Consider the following 22,147-nt stretch of genomic DNA (forward strand, 5'->3'; position numbering starts at 1 on the left):
TACTCGACGGGTTTGGGGGCTCAACTTCAGAATGAATATGTACCATTGAGTTTCCGCAAGGATCCCAGACAATTGATCTCCATCAAGAGCGCAAGGCTGTTGATTGGGAAACAGCAAATTGCTGTTACTTCATTCCCGATTGATTCCGAGCACTTAATCATTGAAGTTAGAGAATTGTGATCCTAACGGATGATAGACGCAGCCAGAGCTGTACAAGATTGACTGGAGGTAGTTAGAGATTTTACCAGATAGATTCAAGTTCAATCAATCGAGACGGTGTGTGTTATATTTGCACAGGGAAGTTGAGTAAATTCGACGTCAGAAACCTATGCTACTAGAGCGTCAGAAGCAACCTTTTTCTCGAGCCTAAGATCAGAGAGAAAAGGGAACCTGATAAGACGAAGGGATCATTGGAACGCGCTTTGGACGGTTACATGCTCAATCAGGGAAGCCAGCCCAAAGCTTGAGCCCTGAGGCCTGACCTAAAAAGGAGGTTAGTTTGAAGATTCTCTTTTGAGTAAAGAAAGCGCGAAAGAAGGAGATTGGTTCCTTTTGTCAAAATTTTCAACGCGTTCATGGATGATGCAAAGATATATAAGCGCCATAATTGTGTTTGAATGAGCTTGCCCAAAAAGGAAATGGTGCTTTTTGTCTTTCGCTCTCATTCTTCCCGTGATTCTGAGGGTCTTTTGTCTTTCGCCCTTTCTGAAACTGGCTTCCCCAAGAACATCTCGCATGGTGATAATGTCTCGCCAAACAAAAAAACGCACCATCTTAGCGAAAGTCGAACAAGAAGAAAGAACAAAAAAGCTGTAGCGAGCACCGGGCGCTAGAACTTTTTGTGTTTCACTCAATTATTTTTGACACGGCTTGCTCGTTCTAATATGGATGTATCCTCCGTCTGGGACTATATAACCCCTACTCAAAAGATGGAGTGGAGTCACCGACATTTCGCTCAAGATATCCTTGACAATGCCAGCTTACTACTCCCAGCCTGCTGCCGCTAACTATTCCACACCACCGGCACACTCCCAAAAACAGAGAGGTTATCGCATCTGTGACCAGTGCGGCCAGGTCGAAACTCCAGTTGCGAGGTTCCGTTTATGTGGTGGATGCGTACGTCTCGGCTTTCGCGATTAGGATGTTTCTAACAATTACTTCATCCATTTAGATGGTCACCCAATACTGCGTACGTCGTATCTCCTCAGAGCCACTCTTCACTTCCTTATGTCGTACTTTCAGTCACAGGAATGTCAAAAAATCCATTGGCCCCACCATAAGACCATCTGCCAGCATACAACATCACAGATCGCTTCTATCAAACAACAAGCAGTCGGCGGTTTTTCCAATGACGAAAACATTGCCAAAAATCTACGGAAGTTCTGCTCCGCTCACACCTCTCTTCTTTGCTGGGTTGGGTTTCAAGCCCTGCAGCTGAAACGCGTTCCTTCGAACATCCGCCAACACGTCTTGATCATCGATCTCGCCCCTCACAGTCATCCTGAAGGCCATCGACGGTTCGTTCTACCATTTCTTCCTTCCTTCAAATGAACCGATAGCTTATCATGTGTTCTTTTTCAGGTTCTCGGTTGTCTCTACACGGATCGTCAAACGAAGCTATATCGGTGACCCTCTTGTCCTTGCAGACATTCAACGACGAGATGACCGCTGTCGGCATAACGGAGGTATCGGCGCGCTTGTTGTCCTTGTTCAATGCGCAGGGATATCTCAGGTCATGCCTATCGAGGTCGACCCTCCATCGAAAATTGCATGGGACACCCGTGAGGATTGGGCTTCTGTTCTCCATCATTTTGTAGAGTCTGGTCGGACAGATTTCCAACCTATATCAACGACGGCGAGAGGGTGAGTTTACTGGTTTCGTCTATGAGTGAACTTCAGAAATTCATGATGTTACGCAGTGTCTACTACGGATGAACATTCCGAACGCTCGACCTACCCAATTGTACATGTGTTAGTTTTTATACATTCTTTATGTTCTCCTTGTAGCATTCTCCTGCTTCTTTCTGTATTTTTTGCACTGCCTATGCATGTCATCATTTCGTACGTTACATACTATTCTATTGCTACTCATATTATAAAGTTTTTTTTCGTTTCTTAACGTCTGCCTGGCACAGATGCTTATCTCTTGCTTACTTCGACTTGATACCCGCTCATCTCTTGTTTTCGTTATACTGTACTATTGCTTACTGCTATCATGTTTCATTAGCTCTCATAAATAGGATGGTGCCAGTTCTACGCTAGTTTCTGAAGAGTCTATGAAAAAATTGTTGTGTGTGACACTCACTCTGCTGGAAGGACGTCTGTGACATCGTGACGCTTAATTAAAAGTGATTCGCCCCGGCATCGATATTATCGGGATATCATCATATTAAACCCCTACCGGTACCCCTACCTGCTCATCGAGGTGCCTGGTATCATCAACATCTTTTTTATTCAAATTTCTTCTTCACTCGTTCAACCATTTCTGCTACTAGCATCAACGCCGAGTTGTCGAAACCTTTGCTGCTTTGTTGCGCACTAGCATCCTCGTCGCACTCGATTAATACCTCGCTTAACGCGACGATGACTTTGGAGAACAAGAAACCACTAGGAAACAACGGAGATGATCAAAAGAAGTGGTGTTCACATAACGGACGAGATTATTTTCGTCTCCTTGGTGAAAGCGAGTATGCATACTACGTGCCAGCTTCGCGCGATGGGTTGAACGACATGTAGGTCGTCCATTTATCAACTTTCACCTGACCTTTATCTGTTGTAGGTTTCTTCACTCCTCTTTCACGGTCAAATCCAAAGAAACAGTGATGGATCCGTCCAGGATAGCTGTTTGTTGGGCTATAACTCGTTCCCATCATCCTTTACTCATGGCCAAAGTCATCCGGGATCGAAATTCGCAAACTTCCGAGGACGAACCGTATTTCTGGTAAACGCATAGTCCATGACTTTTCATCCGTTCTCTCAAGTTACTCCTAGGTTTTCACCTCCAGAAGACGCGGTAAAAGAGGCTACAGAGAGCTTGGTATTCAATACTTTATCCAAGGATGGTGCGTAACTTTTATCGTAAGCGAATTGTATGCTAATCACGGACTTCCGTAGAACTGATATCCAACTACCTCAATGGTTCCCGTACACTATCTGACGAGCGCATGTCATATCTGGTTATATCAACATCCTCAGATCTCGAACCGTCCGCCAACAATGATGAAGGAAAGTATGATCTCTTGATGTGTGCCCCTCATTTCATCGGAGACGGCGCTTCACTTCATCAGTGTACGCACGAACTGATGACCTTGTTGTCCTCTCCTCAAACGACTCATGACCTTGCCCAAAGTTTGATACGGCCTCCGAATTGGGTACTCTTAGTCTTTACTTGCAGATCATTGGAGTAATAACTTCCTTATTCCGTAGGTTGACCTCCTCCCTCCCGCACTTGAAAGCCGCCTGCCAGTGTTATCTAGTAGGATTGGTAAAGCCACAGCGAAAGTCAACTATCTTCAGACTTTGCACAGAGAAATCGTCAGTCAATCCTCCGACTTCTTTCTTTAATCATGATCGTTGTTGTGCATTCTGCTTACAATCTGTGCGCCGATATCGTTGTTTTATCCTGATCATTCTTAAAATCTTCAAGTGTTCATGCCATTATGATTTAGGGCGGCCACACTTTGCGGCGACAACAACGCGAACCTAAGAAGACAGTCATGGTAGAAAAATCATTCTCCGAAGAAGATACTGTGAAAATACTCGCTAAGTGCAAACAAAGTGGGGTCACTATCAATCATGCCTTGTTCGCATTGTGCAATGTCGCCTGGGGACATTCGAATTTGGACTTTCGAGCTGTTGAATCACCAATGTAAGTTTCATCGCATCTCCCTGTCAATCCGTCTTTCCGCTCCTACAATTCGAATTTGTCTGACATCTATTCGTCGTTAGAATGATGTATACCGCACTAAACCTTCGTCCCTATTTAACCCTACACCCGTCATCCACATACTGGTTCCTCGCCCTCACCTACTTCAACGTTGTCCTACCCTCTTTCGTACCAGGTACTATCGCCGCATTTTGGAACCGAGCACGTTCGGTCAAGGCGCAAACACGGAAAGTTGTACAGTCCCCCTTCCTTCCTTCCCGAGCTATGACGGGAGCTAGAACAAGGGCAGCGAAAGCGAAAGGTATACTTTCCACCGTTTCGACCTCTAACGTTGCCTCCGCCACGGATACAGCAGAATCTCTTCCTGCGTCTATCAATGATGTTCAGGCGGCAAGTGGAAGCATCAAGCTTCCTCCAGCTCCGAGCGCCGCACTTTTTGGCTTATCGTTGATTGGAAACTTGGACAACATATATACGCAATCTGCTTCCTACTCCCGCAAACACATCTCGCCCACATCCGCCTCCGCTTCCCCGTCTTACGACACACTGTCTTCTTCCCCCACTCTTCCTCTCCCGTCTGTCGATTCTGGTACGCACCCAACAGAATACATTCACCCAATTCAGATGATAACCATACACACCGTGACCACTGCGAGTCGACAGAAACCCGGGGGTCTTCTTCTCCTCGAACACACATTCGCGAAGAAATTATGGCTACATTTGTGTTGGGATGTAAATGGGTTCGAGATCGGACACATTGAGAGGTTTTGGGAGTGCTTGGAAGATGCAGTGGAGGAGTTGTTGATATCTTCTTAGTAGATGACGGATATTGACGTCGTCGGGTTCTTCGTCTTTCTTGGCTGGTCCGGTGGTTTTGTTATGTTGTAATTTTGCCGCAGCAGCAGGTTTGTATTTACTGTATCATCCATACTTGTTGTGTTGCACGATTTCCTTCCGTACTGAAGATTCGCTGATGAGAAATGTCCGGACCGTGCGTGAGGTTCTTACGCAATCTCATTCAATCCTTACACCTTAACCACTACTACGTTGCACATATATGGTCGCTACTCTACCTATCGAGATATTGGAAACTATCCTCGACCAACTAGCGAACTCCAAGACAGACCTTCATGAATGCACGCTTGTGTGTAGAGCATGGGCTCCCAGAAGTCGTGCTTTGCTCTTCAATTCATTATCTACTTGTCCAACGTCTCCCGCTCGCATATCCGAACCCTTCTTGAAAACAATCCAACTTGTTCAATCTTCACATCTGAACTTTCTTGTGAAGAGTGTCAAGGTGGACTGTTGTCACGTTTCCGAGTTTACAAGGATTACATTCAACACTTTGAGGCTCCAACATCTCACTAGATTGTGGCTCTGCAGGACTGATTTTGCGCGCTTCGAGTGGAATATATGTTTGACTCGAACGCTAGTGCCTTCTTTAGATACTTTGGTTCTTGATCGAGCAGTGTTCAAAGCCCCGGTCCAATTACTTCACTTTTTGTCGAGCCCTTGCTTTTCAAAACTTCGTTCGCTCACTATGACCGACATATCATATCTGCTTAGATCAGATTCAAGCTCTAGTGATGCAAATCGGATAATCGAGTCATGGTCAAGATCTTCGACCGTGAGGTCTTCCACCAATTCCCGCATTATGCTCGAGGAGATGGAGATTGGATTAATCCCGCATCACAATATTTTCAATATCCTATACCACCCCAATTCATCATTCGATTGGGCATGTTTGCGAAGAATTACGTTCTACCGTATATGGGACAATGGACTCATACAGGGATTCTTGAATGGGCCATTGACAGCCCTAAGGTGTATCGAGTTCAAAGAAACAGAATATATGTATCATTTTGGTCAGTATATTTTTCAACTGTGTGCAATAACGACTGAAATTTTCCTTGGTTCCTGCAGCTAGCTCCGGAGCTTTCAATGGAATCATACAAAATCCTGCTATTCTTTCTAATCTTACAGAACTTTCTGTGACGTTTTCCTTCACCTATGATGACTTTCAGTTCCTTGCTGATGTGGTGAAGGAGGCTCAGAAAGGGAATCGGCTGAAGAACATTAGCCTTGTATTCCCCATTGATTTGAAAGGTCTAGAGATTGAACGGGCAGAACCTCAAGCACGAATTCTTGATGGGCGTGCTGTTATATTCGCGTTAGCATCATTGCGGTTGGTGGACAAGGTTCGATTGATTGTGCCTATTATTGCAGACATATCGAGGGCCATAAAGCATTTCATTTGCACGCACTTCGACTTTGGTACTAATGAACCAATTCTAGTGGTCTATAGACAGGCAAATATTCTGAAGGATAGACTATCTACATAGATCGATCGAGTAAAATTTCACTGGCTAGGACTTCGTATGAGAAATAGACACACTCTGTATGTACGTCGTTAGAATTTCATTCTCCATGCAGTACTGGGAAGCCGACGTACGTATAATGATTTAATTCTTTCGGGTAATTGTGTAAATAATGCAAGTCGAAATCTATCCAAATCTAAGAGCAGAATTTGTACGAAGAGGATAACACTCATAAAGAAACCAAGGATCGTATTCACTTGATAGAGTGGAAGAATATGATATGTCCTTGTCCATGTCCAAAATCATAACCATGTATGTGAGATATGTGTGGATGGTGAGGAATGATGTGAAAAGTGACAATATTACACAGAAAGACAAAAAAAGGGGGATTGAGCTGAGATGAGCTTTTTTTCTATCAGTTGTTTAAATAAGGAAAAAAACAGCATAGTATTGTGACAACAACTCGAATTTCCGAAATCCGAACAGAAAAATGAAGTCGGGATAGGTATCACGAATAAAAGGGTAACAACGTCCACATAAAAAGTGGTTTTAGGCTTGGTTTTGGTACATTTTTCGATATAGGATCAGGGTATCGCCGGGTGATCACAGATCGGGGACATTCGGCGTATATGGTATGGACTGAACAGCTTCGTGTTCTAGTTTCATATGTGCGGGGGGTATGAGGGAGGGTAATGGGTGGTTATCATGGATAGTCACAAGGACAAGGAGGCGTTGTTCTGATATTATAACAGTCCACAACCGGCCCTCATTTTCTTCCCCTTCGTCCTAGTCCTACTCAATGTCATCAGTCTTACTCCCTTCATCATCCGATATATCCAGATTCGACATGACATCCACAATGTCACCATCTGACACGGCGTCCCATCCTCTCCTCCTCGGGGCAAACGCAATTGAAGACGACGGACCCAAATTGTACCGATGATCGTACCGGTACTCATAATCGGAACCACCATGACTGGGGTACGGCGAAAACGATATCGGCGAAGTGGGTGAAAGCTGCTCAGGCTCCAACGAGTCAAGTTCAGCAGGATGACGACCACCTTCTTGATTCCATGAAGGGATATGCCGTACACGACGGTATTCGCCTTCGTCTGAAAATAAAGACATATTATCGTCATCAAGGTCAAGGGACGACGAGTCAGAGCGAGCATCCTCATCGGAGTCGACGAAGAACTTCATGTGAGACCGAACACGGGGATCCGAACGAGCAAAACCAAGGATTTGTGGTTGTGTTAGTGCATGGTTTGGTCGAGGACGTATCGAGGAAGGTGATACTGGGGAGCGCGAGGAGACTGGCGAAGTAGACAAAGATGGAATCGCGGAGTTTGGCAAGGAAGTTACCCCCATTGTTGATGAAGTCCCAGCCACAGCACTCAACACACTGATACCCGACGGTGCAGAGGAAGGTGAGCACGTATTTGACGCCCCTGTGACACCGGGAACTGAGGAAGCACTCCTGGCATGCGTAAGATGGCCATGGGCAAGACCTAGACCTAACGACACTACACTCTCACTCCTCCTCCACCCAGACGATAACGTGGAGAATATCTTCCCCATAGGTGACATACCTGCATTCGGGTGATTTGTAGTGGCCGTGAGCGTCGGTGTGATGGTACCTGTACCCGCATCTGGTGTTGGTGAACGCGATCGGTAGATGGCGGGGGAGCGTGAACGGGAAATTGAACGACGAAGAGATATAGATTGTCTTTTGGAAGGCTGAAAGTCCTGCGTTTGTTTTGCCTTACCTTTCCATTTATTGCGCGGAGAAGGAGCGGCTGTGGTAGATACAGCAGATGAAGGTAGTCCTCGAGTTCCAAGTCGTGGCGTTCTCTCAGCATCTTCCAAGCCCAGTTCTCGTAAACGCCTTTCTGGCGCAGAAGCACTGGGGCGAACGGATGGTGGCTTATGGCCTAGGCTAGGGGGTTGAGACAACAGGGGGCTATTCGCAGTCCCTATGATTGCTCTCTCTAAAAATTCCTGCTCACTGAGCTTGGTAAGGTCAGACGAATGACTGCTTCCCTTACCCTCCTCTTTCCCTCGAATCCGACGCCGCTCTCTTTCTCGAGTTCGAGCATCTTTATCATCGCGCCTCAGCGCCCTCAAGCGCATATTCGGCTCGCTAGTAACAGGTCCGCGATCACCAATATCCTTGCCTTTGTTGTCGCGCCTTCCGCTAGAGCGAGAACTACGTTTGCTCGAAGTGCGGTCGACACGGGAAGTACGGTCATGACTGGATGTAGAATCAGAGTCTTGAAGTGAAGGCCTGGAGCGAGATGGGACAGCGCCACGTAAGAAGTTGGAAATTCGGTGCGAGATCTAGTGCACCGGGGGATACAGGGTATGCGGATACCCGGAGCGCAACGTATTCGAAGACACGCAAGATGCAGGTTCACCAATTGTAAAAACCAGCGGTTGAGATAATTGATATGACGAACGGTTATCAGATGAAAGGCAAGGAAATAGTAAGCAATCCATCTTTTGCATCGAAAACGGAGTAGAAAACTAACCCGAAGCAAACCTCCCTTCTGTACTTGCAGCTCTGAGACTTCCTCCGTAACCTTACTGACCCCACCAACCATCACTCGACTTCCTCTGCTCTCCTTCTTCTTCTCCCCAGAGGCACCTTGCCTCCGCCATCTGAACTTGACTGCACTCATCGCTGCGTCCCGCTCCTTATCAGTGACCTCAATCTTCTCTATTGGGGCAAATTGCGTGATAGGGTCTTCTTCGTCTGCAGCGGTATGTTGAACGATAAAGCCGCTTGCACTAGTTCCTGAAATTCCTGAGGTAGAGTTCGCCCTTGCGGAGGATGAAGGTGGTGTGGGATAATTAGAAGGACCAGGGAAGATAGCGTCAGGATGCGTGACCGACGCAGTTGAATCCGTGAGTGATGTGGTATCGCTGAAGCTAGTGGCTGGGGTCTTGAAAGGTACCGGGGGGGAAGATGTTATGCCTGTAGGCGTTGATGGGCAAGTAGAATCGTTCGGCGATGTCATGCGAAGCCAGTAGTCGGGGTTTGGGAGGTCTTGAAGGAACCAAGGGTTCATCTGTGATAAGAGGATGAAGTATTAATCAGAGGAATTGAGTTAAATGAAACATAAGCGACGTTGGGGAAACTGAATGCACCTTCACTTCTTCAAGCGTTATCCGCCTCTCTAAATCCTTCTGGAGGAAATGGTCCAAAAGATGCATAACCAACGCCCCTTCCTTGGATCCCTCGGGCTTACCCTTTTGACCTTCCTCCTTCGCCGCGGAATCACCACCCTCACTATATTCTCTTGTTTTTGTATCAGTTTCAGTCGTCGTTACCCCATTCATCAACCATCCCCAACCATTCCACTGTCCTTCCCTGGCCTTTTGTCCGCCTGTGAGCACACCGTCCCAGCCCATTTTGTCCTCCGCCCGCCAATCACGATTGCATACCCAATAATAGCCCGCCCATTCAGTTATCCGGTCTCCTTCATCGCCTGGAGGGCGAAATGGCGTTTTACCGAAAAGAAGACAGTAAAGTGTTACGCCGAGGGCCCAAATATCGATTGATTTTGTGACTGGTGGACGAGGAGGTGCGGGAACAGGAACTACGTCCGCAGATACTGGCTCAGAAGGTGAAGAGCCTTCTGGTGTGGTAGGCAATAACGGAGTGTATGTAGGGTAGAATTTCTCCGCCTGGGGCCACTCGACGAACTCCCATACGATTTCCGGAGCCAGGAACGCGGGGCTTCCTGCTCTTTTCGCCAAGTCGGCGTCATTGAGCAGTAACGGGTCTTCTTCGTTGTCGTCAATTATAGGGAGATTCGAAGCCTTCGCTGCAGCGAGACGTTGCGCGTAGCTAAAATTAAAGGAATGCATTAGACATACACGGTGATGAAGTAGGCGGGACGAGAAATTAATGATAAGAGCAAGATTTTAAAAAATCGTAGATCAGAAGAAGAAAAAAGACGGTAGACGAATAATGGTAAAGTTGCTTATCCTCCGCTCAAATATAGATTTGGATAAGGAAGAACATGGATTTCTTCGAAAAAGTCCACGGAAAAAGGTCTGGAGCGTTTCGCGCATATAATATCGCGGACCGAACATATACAGACTGATCGTGAAAACCAGGATGGTCAGGAGAACGGATTAGAAGTTTGATAGAAAGAGAAAAATAAATAGTCGGTGGGAAAGATAGCAATATTAGAAAACAGAACGGTGAACGGTGCAGAGGTAGATGGAAATCGAGCACAGTATAACATGAAGCGCAACAGAAAATGGACACAACCATGAATTATTAAACGTACCTAAAATGTGCTGTTCCAAAATCCGCAATTTTCACTCTGTCGTGGCCCGTACTCCACAGCAAATTCGCAGGTTTTATATCCCTATGGATAATACCCTGGTGATGCAGATACTCTAGCCCAAGTATAGCATCTCGCATGATTCTGCGAGTTTGCTCCACAGTCAGTATTGGTGTACCGGGTGATGTAGGAGAGGTGTATTGGATTTCGCCGCCCCCAAGGTATTCCATGACTGGTAAAGTTGTAGTTCGTCAGCAAATGAGAAGAGTGAAAGTGAATAACGAAAAAGTGGAAGGGACGAAACACGAATCAGAAAGAATCCTCGTGCTTCTATCAAGGATAGTGGATTGACACTAGGAGTGAACGAAAACGATGTCGACGGAACGTGAAATTCAAAGGCAACAGAAAAGTACGGTACACGAATTGGATGACAAACAAACTTACCCATGAACACCATTTCGTTCTTCCTGTCGTCGATAACTTCGTATAGCCGTACAACATGCGGATGTCTACATTTTTTCATGATTGCGATCTCTTTTCGAATCTCCTGCTCTGCGGTACGTATACCGTCGACGACTGTCGGTGTACTTCGCGGACGAGAGGTCCCTAATCCGTTTGCAGAACCCGACGCACTGGAAGCTCCTGCCGCGTTGCCTGCGCTACTTCCAGAATTATTTGCGCCAGCACCTGCGGCTCCCAGTCCTCCTCTCATCCTCAGCATCTTATACTGTCTATCCCTTCTGGCCTTTGGATTATCTCTCTTGACAATCTTCATTGCTAGGACCTTCGAGTTTCTCTGCCTCTCAATCCTCTCTCGTTCCTCAGGATCTTGGCCATCGTAGTATGAGTAGTAGTACTTGTTCTCGTAACATCGCCAAACGTTGCCGTGTTGTCCAGAGCCGACTTTAGCGTCCATAACGTATTGATTAATCATTTTCTTGCCATCTGCAAGCCGTGTGGTTTGGACGAGGGAAGTTGTGACAACTGCAGGTTGCGCAGTAGTAGGTGGCGGGTTCGAGACCAAGGTTGGGTAGGATTGAATAGAAACCTGAGAATCGCAAGATGATGAAGCTTCCGGGAACGAAGACATGTTGTTATATGGATGTATAGTTAAAGGCGCCGACAGTGGAAGCGACACCTCCATCGTGGTACCAACCATCTTGAGCGAAATTTCAAAGGAGCCGCAACGACGTTTAGTAATTCGAATTCAGTATAGCAACAATCACCGCTAAAGCGTCCTGGGTTTCGTGCTATTGAGCCAGTGTGTATTTAGGAAAGATATCGTTGTTGGTTCTAAGTGAAAGAATCCAGTTACAGCAAAGAAGTGTTGTACAAAGCCCACAGAAAGGAATCTGGTGGTAGAGCTATTTGGTACAACGAAGGAATAGTCGAAGAACGAGGAAGAAGGAAGGCCCCCAGAATCTCCTGCAGAACCTCACCCGAAATAGCGTCATTTTGGGCCCGATTTTGACGATTTCCTGGTCCTAAAATAGCGTCATTTTCAGTCAAAATCCTTAGTCCTTGTCCGTTTATAGCGTCATTTGAGTCGGCAGGAGTCGGCGCACCAGCACCAAACCAAAAAAATTTTAAAGCACCGGAAAAAAATGGAAAAAGAACACCAACATTTGAATTTTGAAGAAAATTTTGGAAAATTTTTCGATTTCACGTGACGATCCTGGTCCGAAATAGCGTCAATCATGGCAAAATCATAGCGTCAATTAGGGCGTCAGGCCGGGTGGGGTTCTGCAGGAGATTCTGGGGGCCTAAGAAGGACGATTTTGGATTACGTTACTATGAAATTCATGGTGAGTAATCACCGATGTGTGATCGTCCCACATCAATTTGATTGCGAGCGAAGCGAAGCAATAAAAAACCTCTTACTGACCACCATCTTCTCACAGGCGCTAAAAAGAAAATGGAAGGAAACGGTGCGTTCTCCCCACCAGTTATCTTGCTAACATCATTGCAACTAGGCTATCATTCATCAATGTTGGACATACTTATTTGCTTGCCGCTGGTGGATGTTTGCCCTTGCTCGTCGCCATTTTTTCACCTTCTGTGACCATCACCCACGGTCTTGCCTATCACCCCATCAATCTTCAGCCACACACACCGGCCTACTATCATCTACTCTTTTCTTCCCATGACCACCAATACCTGTAACCTTTTGCAATGGCACAACTGCTCAGTGCTGCTCACTATAGCACTCAAGCTCGAGAGGGGTCATGTCTGACTTACTCCACCACTCCACTCCATTCCACCCTGTGACTTCATATTACCAAAGCCAAAGCTGCCGGCCAGCTGTCTCCCCACCGCCACTTCATTTACTCATTTACACAGTTTTCCGGAGTTATATTGAACATTTATATCTTTGCAGTTCATCACAGTTATCATCCTGAGGTGGCCATCAAAAACCGTCTTTGGACAGACTGGACCATAGGGGAATTTGCTTTGTCTATGGGGCTTTTGGACCTCAGGCCTCAAATGAACTGACCCTTCAGTTACATCTGCATTTCACAACACCTTCAGTACCTAACTTCTACATTACATTCAAGTAGCTATGTCAGTGTACCTGCAGTCATGTAACTTCCCCACTGTACTTGCTGCAGTCTACCATGACCATGTGGCATGAGCATTCGCTGTAGTGGAGGCAGTGGGCCCGGCTGTTCCCTTGTGGGACCCCGTCTTCGGACGGAGCCGCGTATTTATCTATCTATCTATCTGGCTAGAGGGCTGAACCGGGAAGTAAACAAATACAAATTGTTGTCGCGCAAACTCCCACGGAGTCGGAATACCCGCGGATGTGTACGGATGAGCGGATGCTGGGGCGGGGAGCTGTTCCTTTTTAAGTAGTGCTCTGTAGCCCCGTAACAAAAACAATCATTTAATTAATCATGATCAAACATAGTACGGAGGTGCGCCAGCACCGACCAAGACTATTGGATCTAGCACTTCGAAGCGAGCACCCCATGTGAGCCGTATTTGGATCGGAGGGGCCGAAGGCCCCCTCCGAGCCGGACGAAGGAGGCTCACATGCGAATGCATGTTAAGATGTGATTTAAGATTGCCGGAGCCGCCGACGTCATCGAATGCTCGAAAGCGCGCGCCACACCTGCGCGCCACCGAGCTGCCACTCCAAGAATTCCAGGAGTCTATTAAGTTTGCCCTTCCAGTGCAGGAAACAAATTCTCACTGTTACAAACGCTTAAACAAGTACACATGGTTATAAATATTCTTCGCGAGCTATTATAAAGTGTTCATTTGCATAGAGCAAATGCAGTCGTTCAGCATGTCCTTCAGGCCAGACTTGCAAGTTTTGCATCCAGATTAGTGTCACTCTGCACACATCATCACTGAGAACCGAGATAGTCCGAGCAGAACGCATTCGACTCACATTATACAAAACACCATCATCACTGTGGTGAATGACAGAGGTATCCAGACGCACTCTTCCCAGGTCCGTCGTATGACCTACAGACGTCGAAAACGTATTGGGGTTCTGGATAATTTGGACAGCGGGTCGAGACTGAGATCCATGAGAACTAGATGTAAAAGTATTCATTTCCAGAGCGCGTGCAGCTTGTCCGATTTTTTCTCTGCTGTTGAGGTTGGCCATCATGACATTGGCATATCTTGCAATGTTATGTTCATTTGAATGGTCGGATTGTTCAAAAGAAAATCGCTCACAGAGGACCCAATGTAAATTCCCTGTTCCGAGTGACAGGCATCTATTAGTTAATACTATTCGGAAGAGAGACGCATGATTCAAAACTCACAACGTTACACGCACAGTTGTGGTAGGAAGTACAAGAAATACAATGAGATCTGCTAATGCGAGTGTCGCAGTGATCAACCCAGATTCCACGAAATTTATGATTATCCTGTCTAACAGAGCCTTGGTGAGCGGAAAGGCAGAGTTTTTTCGTTCCCGACGCATCTGACGGGTTACATGAGCTTGGCCTAGAAATTAGGAACTACGAGTAAGGAACCTACCATGACCACAAAGGTAACACCGTTAATCCAGTCCCCTATGACGGCGGATGCTAACCAAACCTAGTCTAATGATTTACAGGTAAATTTTTAGAAACCCGCGACCCGAGACCGACCTCTGAAATCTTGTTGAGCGAAGGCACAAGCTCAAAATTGCGACTAATGAGATAGAACTGTTTCATTTTGCTTCAATATATCTTGTCCGTATTTATATTCAAAAATCAACACACACCTTGACATTGAATGCCAAACAAGCTGAAAATTGCATGGTCGATATCTTGATGGGGTTTAAACCTGTTCAGACTCGATATCATGTGCCAACAGCGAACGATCCTCACCATGATGGCGATGCCTAAAAACCCTATCAAAACTGCTCCTCCTTTAGTCGCTCCTCCGCTGAGAGTGTATATGCGCCTGTGATCAGCCAAAACGTCAGTCGATCCTGATATCAAGTAATATATGGGGCAGGAACAGGGGGGTGAACATACCAAGAAAAGAACATTTGAGCCAGTGATGTGGCTAGAAATTGAGTACATAGAAATTAGCTGTCCTGTGATCTACCGGTAAGAAAAGAGGGAGCCTATAGAAAAAGGGGAGATTGCAAGAACTAAGGCACTAAATTGAACGCACATATACCAGTCGTTAACAGCGCCAGAGGTACCGACCATGGTACGTGCGTAACAACCGCAACAACGCCAAAGTTCAGAACCAGGGTTCCCCAGATGGTATGGGTGATGAAGAATATCGCGCTCAGCTGGATGAGGATTGTCACATAGACTGAAGCAAACTAATATCAGAAAAAAGGTTCGGTTTTGACTCGTGGAAATTTCTCATGCCGAATGATTTAACGATAAAGTTGTCATACTTTGAACGACTTGAGGAAGTATAGTTATCTAGCAAGAATTCAAGGTTCGTATTGACGTTTTTGCTAAAAATATGAAGGATGACAACTCACAGAGTTGTGTAAAGAACGCTCCGAACAAGCCCCAATGAAGAAAACCTGCCATAAGCTCAACATCCAATTTGAGTGAACGAAGGTGTTCAGATGTATAGAGTATACTCACGATCGGCCCTGTGCTGGAAAAAACAATGAATTTCATCCTTATTTGATTCAAGCGAAGAAACTTACAAAGTGATGCTTGCTTGGGCGACTTGCTCTGGAGTGGGTGGGGAAGACATGGATATGGGGGCAATATCCTTCGAAAGCCTGTATCACTAGACGGTATATATAATAACTTAACCGAGTATGTGAAGATCACAACTGTTTCGTTTCCAGACGCAGAAACGACCTCAAGGTCGATGATTGAAGATTCAACTGTAGGTGCTTCTCCAATACATTCAGATATGTTACAGAATGAAAGCATCAGTACTCACCGAGGGCCCATCTCAGCCCGTCTCACGTTCATCCTGAGCACTATGTTAGTTTATTATTGTTCGGTGCTACCTATGCGCAACACGTTTTGAGTGCTTGAAACCCGGACGCTAATCCGAAGCCGAGCACTTGTCGACCTGAAGTATTCTGGAGCCAGGACTAGCTCAGTCTGGAAAGTAACGTCCAATGAGAGTCTTGGAAAACGAAAAGCAAGTCTGCGTGGGAGGAACGGGAAACCATGCTCACACAAAGAAGTGCAACATTCAAGTTGAAAGCGATAGTTCGGGCTGAAGAAATCATAGTCTGCAGAGCGGAAGGTGGAGGCTTGATTTGTTGATATCAAGATATCATAAAGTTTCAACAATGATTGGACAAGATTGCGCTCCTGGGTCATGACAGAGGAGCTCACTGGTTGTGCCGTAGGTGATTATACGTAAATGAATCAGTCTAGATACCTTGCTGCTGTTCTCATCTAGGAACGAAGATGGTTCAGATTGTTTGAGGTTGCTGGATGAATGATGTCGGAGACTATGCGAAGATAGCCTTTCACATCGTAGTATATGTTCGAGACCCACAGTATCGAGAATCCGAGAAGAGACCTAGAATTGAGGAGAGACGAGGAGCCTAATATTCGGGATCAAAAGCAAACATCTCTTTGATGATCAAGGGTTAGTAGTAGCCCCGAAGAGAATGAGAACCATATCGATAAAACGTCGACAGCACAGCTAAAATGGCTTGATCGTTATTGCTCTTCTACGACTCCATCGCGTCAAAAGCTATAGATTTTATGTTGATGAGACTGTGCCAGAACGACAATGAGAGATGCATCGAAACATCAAATATGTCCGAAGAGGACATAGTCAGACCTGTGGTATCTAGTGCAGAAGGAGAGGGAAATATGCTTGTACCTCTTGGAAACAGGGAGTTATCAGCGAGCTTCAGTTCAGAAAAGTCAAACTTCAACTCGGACCACTCAAGGACATTTACAATATCCTGGCTGAGCATGATCGAGTGATACTGACACCACCTGGGATCAAGTACACAGTGATGTCGCATGTCCACGCGTGATTCATGTACGACTCGAGTCATGGTCAGGTCGAAAGCGGGTCGAAAGCAATTGCACGCCGAGGTCGGGTCAGATCGGCTGTATTAGCCGACTCATCACCACATGCGCCTCATGGAAGGACCCCTGATTATACCCTATGATCCCATATGAAAATTTTGCCTGATCCTGAGGGATTTTGTCCGAACCAAAAGTAGAATTTTGGGAGGGACTTTTGTCCGAATTTCCCTCCGGCCATGGTATAAGCGCCCAAATTTTCCGACACCGGCAAAGTGCAACTGGTTGTAAATTTGGTTCATTGAATTTTCTGGTGCAATTTATGGTAAATTTTAAGGTGTTTTGTCCGAATTTTTCCTTCTGGCTGCCGCCTATGGCGGTCTTTTGTCCGAATTTTCCTATGGCTATAGACCAAATTTGGGGGGGTGTCTTGTCCGAACCACCGTCTGGGATCATAGTGTATAATCAGGGGTCCTCTCATGGACCTGCGCAGTCATCATGGTCAAGTCTCAACGAAGCCATTTACGACTATTTACGACTACTTTCGCTGGAACTTGATAGGCAAGTACAAACTTGTTGGATGCTCGTACAAAATATGTCTAGATCGTAGCGGTTTCCCATCTACACGTCAAACTGTCTTTCCAGGACCTCAAGAAGAAATCCTCAATGGTCAGGTACTTCAGGAACACCGCCTCAAATTTCAATGCGAAAAAAATGATCAAATGCGGCTATATAAGAGCTAGATTATCAGATAATTTTTCGTCCATTATCTGATAACACTCCTCTCTCCCTCGTACTCTGATCAGACTCGAACAACTTGCTCCGACTTGTTCGTCTAGAATCTTCACTCGTTCGCCATGAATACGACGACAGAGCTCAATCACGATCATTGCTCTTCCGACGAGTACAATGAGAAGCATAGTGCCAAGAGCGTAGTCGTCGCGGGGGAGGGTCAGACGGAGGGTTTAGCGAAGGTAGAGGCTGTTCAACGTGTCTGGTACGTTAACTCCTCCTGGAGCCCTATGACCACTCTCTGTAGAGCTCATTTTCGCGTGGTTACTACCAGGGGACCCAAGTCTAGAATCGCGTTCTGGGTGGGCATTGCGCTCATCTCATATGTTTACTCGCTAGACGGTATGTATCTCTTTCTTCATTCAAATCTCTGTCGATGTCGATGTCTAGTACTACTTCCTTGTGTATCCTTCTCGTTACATTGTGCTCATATTTCCTATCGACAGGCGAAACAACCTACACCTACCAAACATACGCGACGTCTTCGTTCAATCAGCATTCTCTTCTCGGCGCGATTGCTACTGCTCAAGTGAATTTCGATTCTTATCTCTACTTACAACGGCTGAATGTGCTCGCAGGCCATCATCCTAGCATGTATGAAACCTGTCGCTGCCAAGGTGCGCATGATATGCTTCCCGTCATGCTGACTGACCCATGTGCTTATACACAATTAGATTGCTGATACCTTCGGCCGTGCGGAGGCGTTCACGTTCTTGGTGTTTTTCTACTGCCTAGGTTATATCCGTGAGTATAATTATGATAATGTTGTTGCTGTTTTCCAGCTTCGTCCCTTCTTAACATATATTCATCCATTCATTGTCTTCCGACAATCGCCTGTTATCATTTCCGCTCATTCGTCCTTCTACTTACTGGAAATCACCGCCGAAGAGCACTAACACATCATATCCGTAGTTCTTGCCTCATGCACTGACATCAACACCTACGCCGCGGGTGGAATTATCTACTACGTCGGCTACTCATGCTTGGAGATTCTCATTCAGGTTTGTTTGTTTCTATGTTCTCAGCATTCTCACTTCTCCTGTGCTTAATCTTCGGGGATTAGTTCACTAATGCTATGATTCTCTCATAGATCATTATTGGAGACGTCACAAACCTGCGATGGCGTTCCCTCCTCTCCTCCCTCTATTCGCTTCCATTCCTCGTGAACTGGGCAGTAGCATCTAACATCTCCGCCGATGTCCTCGCCCAATCCGGCTGGAGATGGGGCTATGGTATGTTCGCTATAATCGTCCCCGCCGCCGTTGCTCCCATTACAATCACCCTTTACTGGGCTCAACATCGGGCGAAAAAGCTCGGTGTCGTGGCTACCAACATCAACGACGCGACCGGAGAGGTCGATGCGCCTCGAATTGTTTCCAATCAACCATTCTTACTAAAATTCTGGAACTTCTTGATTGATATGGATGCGTTGGGTTTATTGATTTTCGCGGCGGGATGGGCTTGTTTATTGGTCCCGTGAGTGGAATCCAATCATCTTGATTTTGCTAAGGACTGAAAACTCTTCTATGCGTTAGCCTCACTCTCGTTAATGGTGCCTACACAACCTGGAATTCGCCTAGTATCATTGCCATGCTTGTCTGCGGTGGCGTCATTCTTATCGGGTTTGTCCCCTACGAAGCTTATGTCGCCAAAATACCGGTGTTCCCTCTGGCATTCTTCAAGAACCCGACTATTCTGTTTCCGGCGTTCATTGGGTTCTTTGATTTTGTGTCGTTCTACCTTCAATACACGTACCAGTACAGCTTCATTTTCGTCACAAGAGACTGGAGCACGGTCGACCAAAAGTGAACTTCTGCAAATGACATTTCATATCAACTACTGATTCATTACATTCAATTTCAGCTATTTCGCCTACACTCAGACCCTGGCATTAACAGTGTTCGGTATTCTTACTGGCTTTGTCCAAGCCTACACTCGTCGTACCAAGGTCCGTTTTCCAGCATCTTGCCTTTAGTACGCGTCTCACCATGAAACACTTCCGCATAATAGTGGCTACTTACCCTTGGTCTCTGCATCCGTCTTCTAGGCGTTGGCTTAATGATCAAGTCCAGAGGGGCTCATGGATCAACCGGCTTCCTTGTCATTTGTCAAGTCCTTCAAGGTCTCGGAGGCGGTATCGCTGCCTGTTCCTCACAGCTGCTCGCACAAGGTAGTGTGCGGCATCAGGATCTTGGAACGGCCACTGCGTTCGTACTGCTCTGGGCAGCTATCGGGGTGAGTTTCTGTAATATTTTGTATCGGGTTAGGGATAATGATACATCGTTGTATTATCGTAGAACGCTGTAGGCTCTGCGCTTGCTGCTGCCATCTGGAGGGATTACATGCCGAAGCAATTGTCGCAGAATCTCAACGGTCTTCTCAACTCGACGGAAATCGATACCATTTACTCCAGTATTGTCACCGCGGTGACATACAGGTCTGATGAAGCGGTTTACAACGGAATCGTGCGTCTTTCATTTCTCGCCCTCTGTCTTCTCTTTGCAACTTCTTTGCACTCAATGCTGTGCATCAACGTTTTCCGCTATTTCGCTATTACGCACTATTGTCTTGTTTGATAAACGTTCATCATTAATTCCACAGATAACATCATACGACTACACGATGAAAATTCTCCTAATCGTCGCAACGGTTGTTGCAGTCATCCCTGTCGGGCTATCGTTATTCGTGAAGGATATGTATCTTTCTGACAAGTACGTTGTTCATTCATTCTTGCAATTCATATATAGTTAACTGTTCCGTTAGGCACAACGACGTGGAGGATGTTGACGCAAATGGCGGTCCTGCTGACGTGGAAAAAGCTTAATCATAATTTTCCGGATCTCAAGTGGGAATCATCCACTAACTTCACAGACCACATACATATCAAAACGCAGCGAGCATAGCACATATCATATCCTCTTCGCATTGACAATACATATCATTTGCAAATGATCCTTTTAGTGGGCGATGTCCTCCGCCCTAGGTCTCAAAATTACCCCAAAAGTTGTCGAACTTCCACCAGACGACGGCAAAGCTCCCTACAGATTACAAACATGACTAGTGAGGGAATCAACACCCGGAATCTGTCATAAGAAATGATATTAGTTGGATGGAGACCCTGTTTAAAGCAGATACGCACATTAAAACTAAGCTCCAGGATACGGTTGACAAGTGGATTGCTTTGGATAAAAAATTAGGATAAAAGTGGGCTTGGATACAGAGCGATATAGTCTGTGATAGATGTTTTCAAAAATTCAGAGTGGCAACACAATGTTGATATCGATAATACGAACCTGCCCCAAGGTAAGCACCACGGAGGAAAGAGCGAAAAGCAACGCCGGAGTCCAGCCGGCAAGCGTAAGGAACAGATAGGCAGTGTTTAACGCTACCTCTGTAGCATGAGGAAATACTACGAGATTGTGTCATTATTCAAGTTTAGTGTTCTTAGAAATCGGATGAGGTTGCATGAGCCTCACTGCATACCTTGATGAATGGGATCGGAAAACCAATGGTTGGAGGGAATATCGATCGGTAATTTGGAGAGAACAATCTCCAATTTCTGGAGGACGATCTCCTCAAACTGACAGAAATTCGAAATTGTTTAGTGAAATTGACATAGCAAGATTACAGACAAGCATTTCCCCAGTCCCGGCTCTGCGAAATAGCAAACTCAGTATAGGTGATGAAAAACTGGTAAGATACGCACCTCATCACCCATAAATCCCAGATACCAACCTTTGGATAGATAATTGCAGTTGAAATCGCGATTTGGCAGATTAAGGGCAGGAAAAGGTGAGTGGAAGTCGTAGCAACAAATCAAAAGCTACACGGTCAGCGAAATACATCGAGACAAAGCTTGGACGTACCATGGTAGAAAATAGAAACCACAAGTTTATCCATATCGGTACTGTTGCTGACGGCGGGTTGGCGAAATTTCGCGGACTATTCAAGACTGAGGGTTGGTTTCCTCGTTGTAGACCATTTTGCGAGCCTTCGATTGCAGCTTGAAGGATACAGTAAGATAGGATAGTAAAGAAACAAAACTTGGATGAAGCCCTAGGACCGTGAAGGACGTCGGCCGAGCTTACCACGTGCTTCCCTTTCGGGAGCCGACTGGCTGGGATGAATGAGGTAAGCATTTCGCACGTATACCGAACCAGCTACAGGCGCTCACCTCGTTTCGCGGTGACTCTCCCTCCATGCAATCTCCTGAAACTCTTCAACCCTCCTCTGGTTGCTGATAGTCTTCTTAGCGACCTTGTCGACTTCTTTTTCTTTCTGAACCCCGTTTGTCGTCTCTTCATTCCCTTCCTTCACTTCGGTTACAAGATCGGCCAATTCTCCTTTAAATTTTGAGCTGAATCCGAGGTGACTACTTCGCCAATGCGGCCATTGGACATTCCCATTGTCAGCGCTGTTATTTTTTGAGCTGAC

At 46.0% G+C, this 22,147-nt stretch overlaps 8 protein-coding genes across 8 annotated transcripts; 4 read left to right on the forward strand and 4 right to left on the reverse strand.

Annotated features, from left to right (window-relative positions):
- Positions 1–627: 627 nt before the first annotated feature.
- On the forward strand, positions 628–2,311 carry C8R40DRAFT_1136729 (uncharacterized protein). Its single transcript, XM_046229391.1, has 5 exons — positions 628–1,116; positions 1,172–1,189; positions 1,243–1,517; positions 1,582–1,863; positions 1,920–2,311. The coding sequence occupies exons 1-5, from the start codon at positions 973–975 to the stop codon at positions 1,933–1,935; spliced, it is 735 nt and encodes a 244-aa protein (XP_046079076.1). The 5' UTR covers positions 628–972; the 3' UTR covers positions 1,936–2,311.
- Positions 2,312–2,583: 272 nt separating this feature from the next.
- Positions 2,584–4,702, forward strand: C8R40DRAFT_1063084 (uncharacterized protein; the record flags this gene model as incomplete). The annotated part of the gene is made up of 8 exons (XM_046225510.1): positions 2,584–2,732; positions 2,780–2,932; positions 2,992–3,062; positions 3,115–3,380; positions 3,427–3,534; positions 3,669–3,868; positions 3,949–4,419; positions 4,543–4,702. The coding sequence occupies 8 exons, from the start codon at positions 2,584–2,586 to the stop codon at positions 4,700–4,702; spliced, it is 1,578 nt and encodes a 525-aa protein (XP_046079077.1).
- Positions 4,703–4,823: 121 nt separating this feature from the next.
- C8R40DRAFT_886843 (uncharacterized protein) lies at positions 4,824–6,582 on the forward strand. The gene is made up of 3 exons (XM_046236571.1): positions 4,824–5,751; positions 5,810–6,056; positions 6,113–6,582. Exons 1-3 carry the CDS (start codon positions 4,944–4,946, stop codon positions 6,165–6,167), a joined length of 1,110 nt encoding a protein of 369 aa, XP_046079078.1. The 5' UTR covers positions 4,824–4,943; the 3' UTR covers positions 6,168–6,582.
- Positions 6,583–6,709: 127 nt separating this feature from the next.
- C8R40DRAFT_886855 (uncharacterized protein) lies at positions 6,710–9,567 on the reverse strand. The gene is made up of 4 exons (XM_046236572.1): positions 9,332–9,567; positions 8,733–9,272; positions 8,250–8,541; positions 6,710–8,192 (listed from the first exon to the last, which is right to left on the reverse strand). The coding sequence occupies exons 2-4, from the start codon at positions 9,270–9,272 to the stop codon at positions 6,997–6,999; spliced, it is 2,028 nt and encodes a 675-aa protein (XP_046079079.1). The 5' UTR covers positions 9,332–9,567; the 3' UTR covers positions 6,710–6,996.
- Positions 9,207–11,589, reverse strand: C8R40DRAFT_1063083 (kinase-like domain-containing protein; the record flags this gene model as incomplete). Its single annotated transcript, XM_046225509.1, has 7 exons — positions 9,207–9,272; positions 9,352–9,461; positions 9,558–10,054; positions 10,503–10,731; positions 10,944–11,105; positions 11,163–11,299; positions 11,357–11,589. Coding segments are annotated over 7 exons (1,434 nt in total), but the record flags the coding sequence as incomplete, so codon positions are not given.
- Positions 11,590–13,780: 2,191 nt separating this feature from the next.
- C8R40DRAFT_886910 (uncharacterized protein) lies at positions 13,781–15,767 on the reverse strand. Its single transcript, XM_046236573.1, has 14 exons — positions 15,619–15,767; positions 15,554–15,566; positions 15,445–15,499; positions 15,326–15,382; positions 15,120–15,266; positions 14,978–15,008; positions 14,828–14,903; positions 14,722–14,766; positions 14,606–14,662; positions 14,493–14,552; positions 14,276–14,436; positions 14,187–14,207; positions 13,948–14,131; positions 13,781–13,835 (listed from the first exon to the last, which is right to left on the reverse strand). The coding sequence occupies exons 1-14, from the start codon at positions 15,666–15,668 to the stop codon at positions 13,833–13,835; spliced, it is 960 nt and encodes a 319-aa protein (XP_046079081.1). The 5' UTR covers positions 15,669–15,767; the 3' UTR covers positions 13,781–13,832.
- Positions 15,768–17,392: 1,625 nt separating this feature from the next.
- C8R40DRAFT_1136760 (drug:h+ antiporter) lies at positions 17,393–20,650 on the forward strand. Its single transcript, XM_046229392.1, has 14 exons — positions 17,393–17,482; positions 17,567–17,918; positions 17,988–18,055; positions 18,160–18,242; positions 18,292–18,330; positions 18,388–18,457; positions 18,626–18,714; positions 18,804–19,189; positions 19,249–19,518; positions 19,577–19,661; positions 19,724–19,948; positions 20,011–20,178; positions 20,315–20,517; positions 20,578–20,650. The coding sequence occupies exons 2-13, from the start codon at positions 17,779–17,781 to the stop codon at positions 20,462–20,464; spliced, it is 1,773 nt and encodes a 590-aa protein (XP_046079082.1). The 5' UTR covers positions 17,393–17,482; positions 17,567–17,778; the 3' UTR covers positions 20,465–20,517; positions 20,578–20,650.
- C8R40DRAFT_1136763 (uncharacterized protein) lies at positions 20,651–21,797 on the reverse strand. Its single transcript, XM_046229393.1, has 7 exons — positions 21,580–21,797; positions 21,420–21,536; positions 21,346–21,367; positions 21,197–21,293; positions 21,007–21,122; positions 20,853–20,944; positions 20,651–20,796 (listed from the first exon to the last, which is right to left on the reverse strand). Exons 2-7 carry the CDS (start codon positions 21,422–21,424, stop codon positions 20,706–20,708), a joined length of 423 nt encoding a protein of 140 aa, XP_046079083.1. The 5' UTR covers positions 21,425–21,536; positions 21,580–21,797; the 3' UTR covers positions 20,651–20,705.
- Between the last annotated feature and the right edge of the window lie 350 nt (positions 21,798–22,147).

This window comes from Lentinula edodes (genome assembly GCF_021015755.1).
Source record: "Lentinula edodes strain Le(Bin) 0899 ss11 chromosome Unknown C8R40scaffold_80, whole genome shotgun sequence".
Classification (NCBI taxonomy): Eukaryota; Fungi; Basidiomycota; class Agaricomycetes; order Agaricales; family Omphalotaceae; genus Lentinula; species Lentinula edodes.

Excerpts from the sequence above, each read along its gene's own strand:
- C8R40DRAFT_886843 (XM_046236571.1), top strand. The coding sequence starts at position 4,944 with ATGGTCGCTACTCTACCTATCGAGATATTGGAAACTATCCTCGACCAA. Across the intron at positions 5,752-5,809 it reads AGAATATATGTATCATTTTG|CTAGCTCCGGAGCTTTCAAT; the intron begins GTCAGTATATTT and ends TGGTTCCTGCAG. Across the intron at positions 6,057-6,112 it reads GGGCGTGCTGTTATATTCGC|ACATATCGAGGGCCATAAAG; the intron begins GTTAGCATCATT and ends CTATTATTGCAG.
- C8R40DRAFT_1136760 (XM_046229392.1), top strand. The coding sequence starts at position 17,779 with ATGAATACGACGACAGAGCTCAATCACGATCATTGCTCTTCCGACGAG. Across the intron at positions 18,715-18,803 it reads GCTTGGAGATTCTCATTCAG|ATCATTATTGGAGACGTCAC; the intron begins GTTTGTTTGTTT and ends ATTCTCTCATAG. Across the intron at positions 19,519-19,576 it reads TGGAGCACGGTCGACCAAAA|CTATTTCGCCTACACTCAGA; the intron begins GTGAACTTCTGC and ends ATTCAATTTCAG.
- C8R40DRAFT_1136763 (XM_046229393.1), bottom strand. Across the intron at positions 21,294-21,345 it reads CCGGGACTGGGGAAATGCTT|TTTGAGGAGATCGTCCTCCA; the intron begins GTCTGTAATCTT and ends AATTTCTGTCAG. Across the intron at positions 21,123-21,196 it reads TTCCGATCCCATTCATCAAG|TATTTCCTCATGCTACAGAG; the intron begins GTATGCAGTGAG and ends ACAATCTCGTAG.
- C8R40DRAFT_1136729 (XM_046229391.1), top strand. The coding sequence starts at position 973 with ATGCCAGCTTACTACTCCCAGCCTGCTGCCGCTAACTATTCCACACCA. Across the intron at positions 1,518-1,581 it reads CATCCTGAAGGCCATCGACG|GTTCTCGGTTGTCTCTACAC; the intron begins GTTCGTTCTACC and ends GTTCTTTTTCAG.
- C8R40DRAFT_886910 (XM_046236573.1), bottom strand. The coding sequence starts at position 15,668 with ATGTCTTCCCCACCCACTCCAGAGCAAGTCGCCCAAGCAAGCATCACT. Across the intron at positions 15,267-15,325 it reads CTTTATCGTTAAATCATTCG|TCTATGTGACAATCCTCATC; the intron begins GCATGAGAAATT and ends AGTTTGCTTCAG. Across the intron at positions 14,132-14,186 it reads GAATTTACATTGGGTCCTCT|ATATGCCAATGTCATGATGG; the intron begins GTGAGCGATTTT and ends TAACATTGCAAG.
- C8R40DRAFT_886855 (XM_046236572.1), bottom strand. The coding sequence starts at position 9,272 with ATGAACCCTTGGTTCCTTCAAGACCTCCCAAACCCCGACTACTGGCTT. Across the intron at positions 8,542-8,732 it reads AGAAGGGAGGTTTGCTTCGG|ATCTCGCACCGAATTTCCAA; the intron begins GTTAGTTTTCTA and ends CCGGTGCACTAG. Across the intron at positions 8,193-8,249 it reads GATTCGAGGGAAAGAGGAGG|AGAGAGCAATCATAGGGACT; the intron begins GTAAGGGAAGCA and ends AGGAATTTTTAG.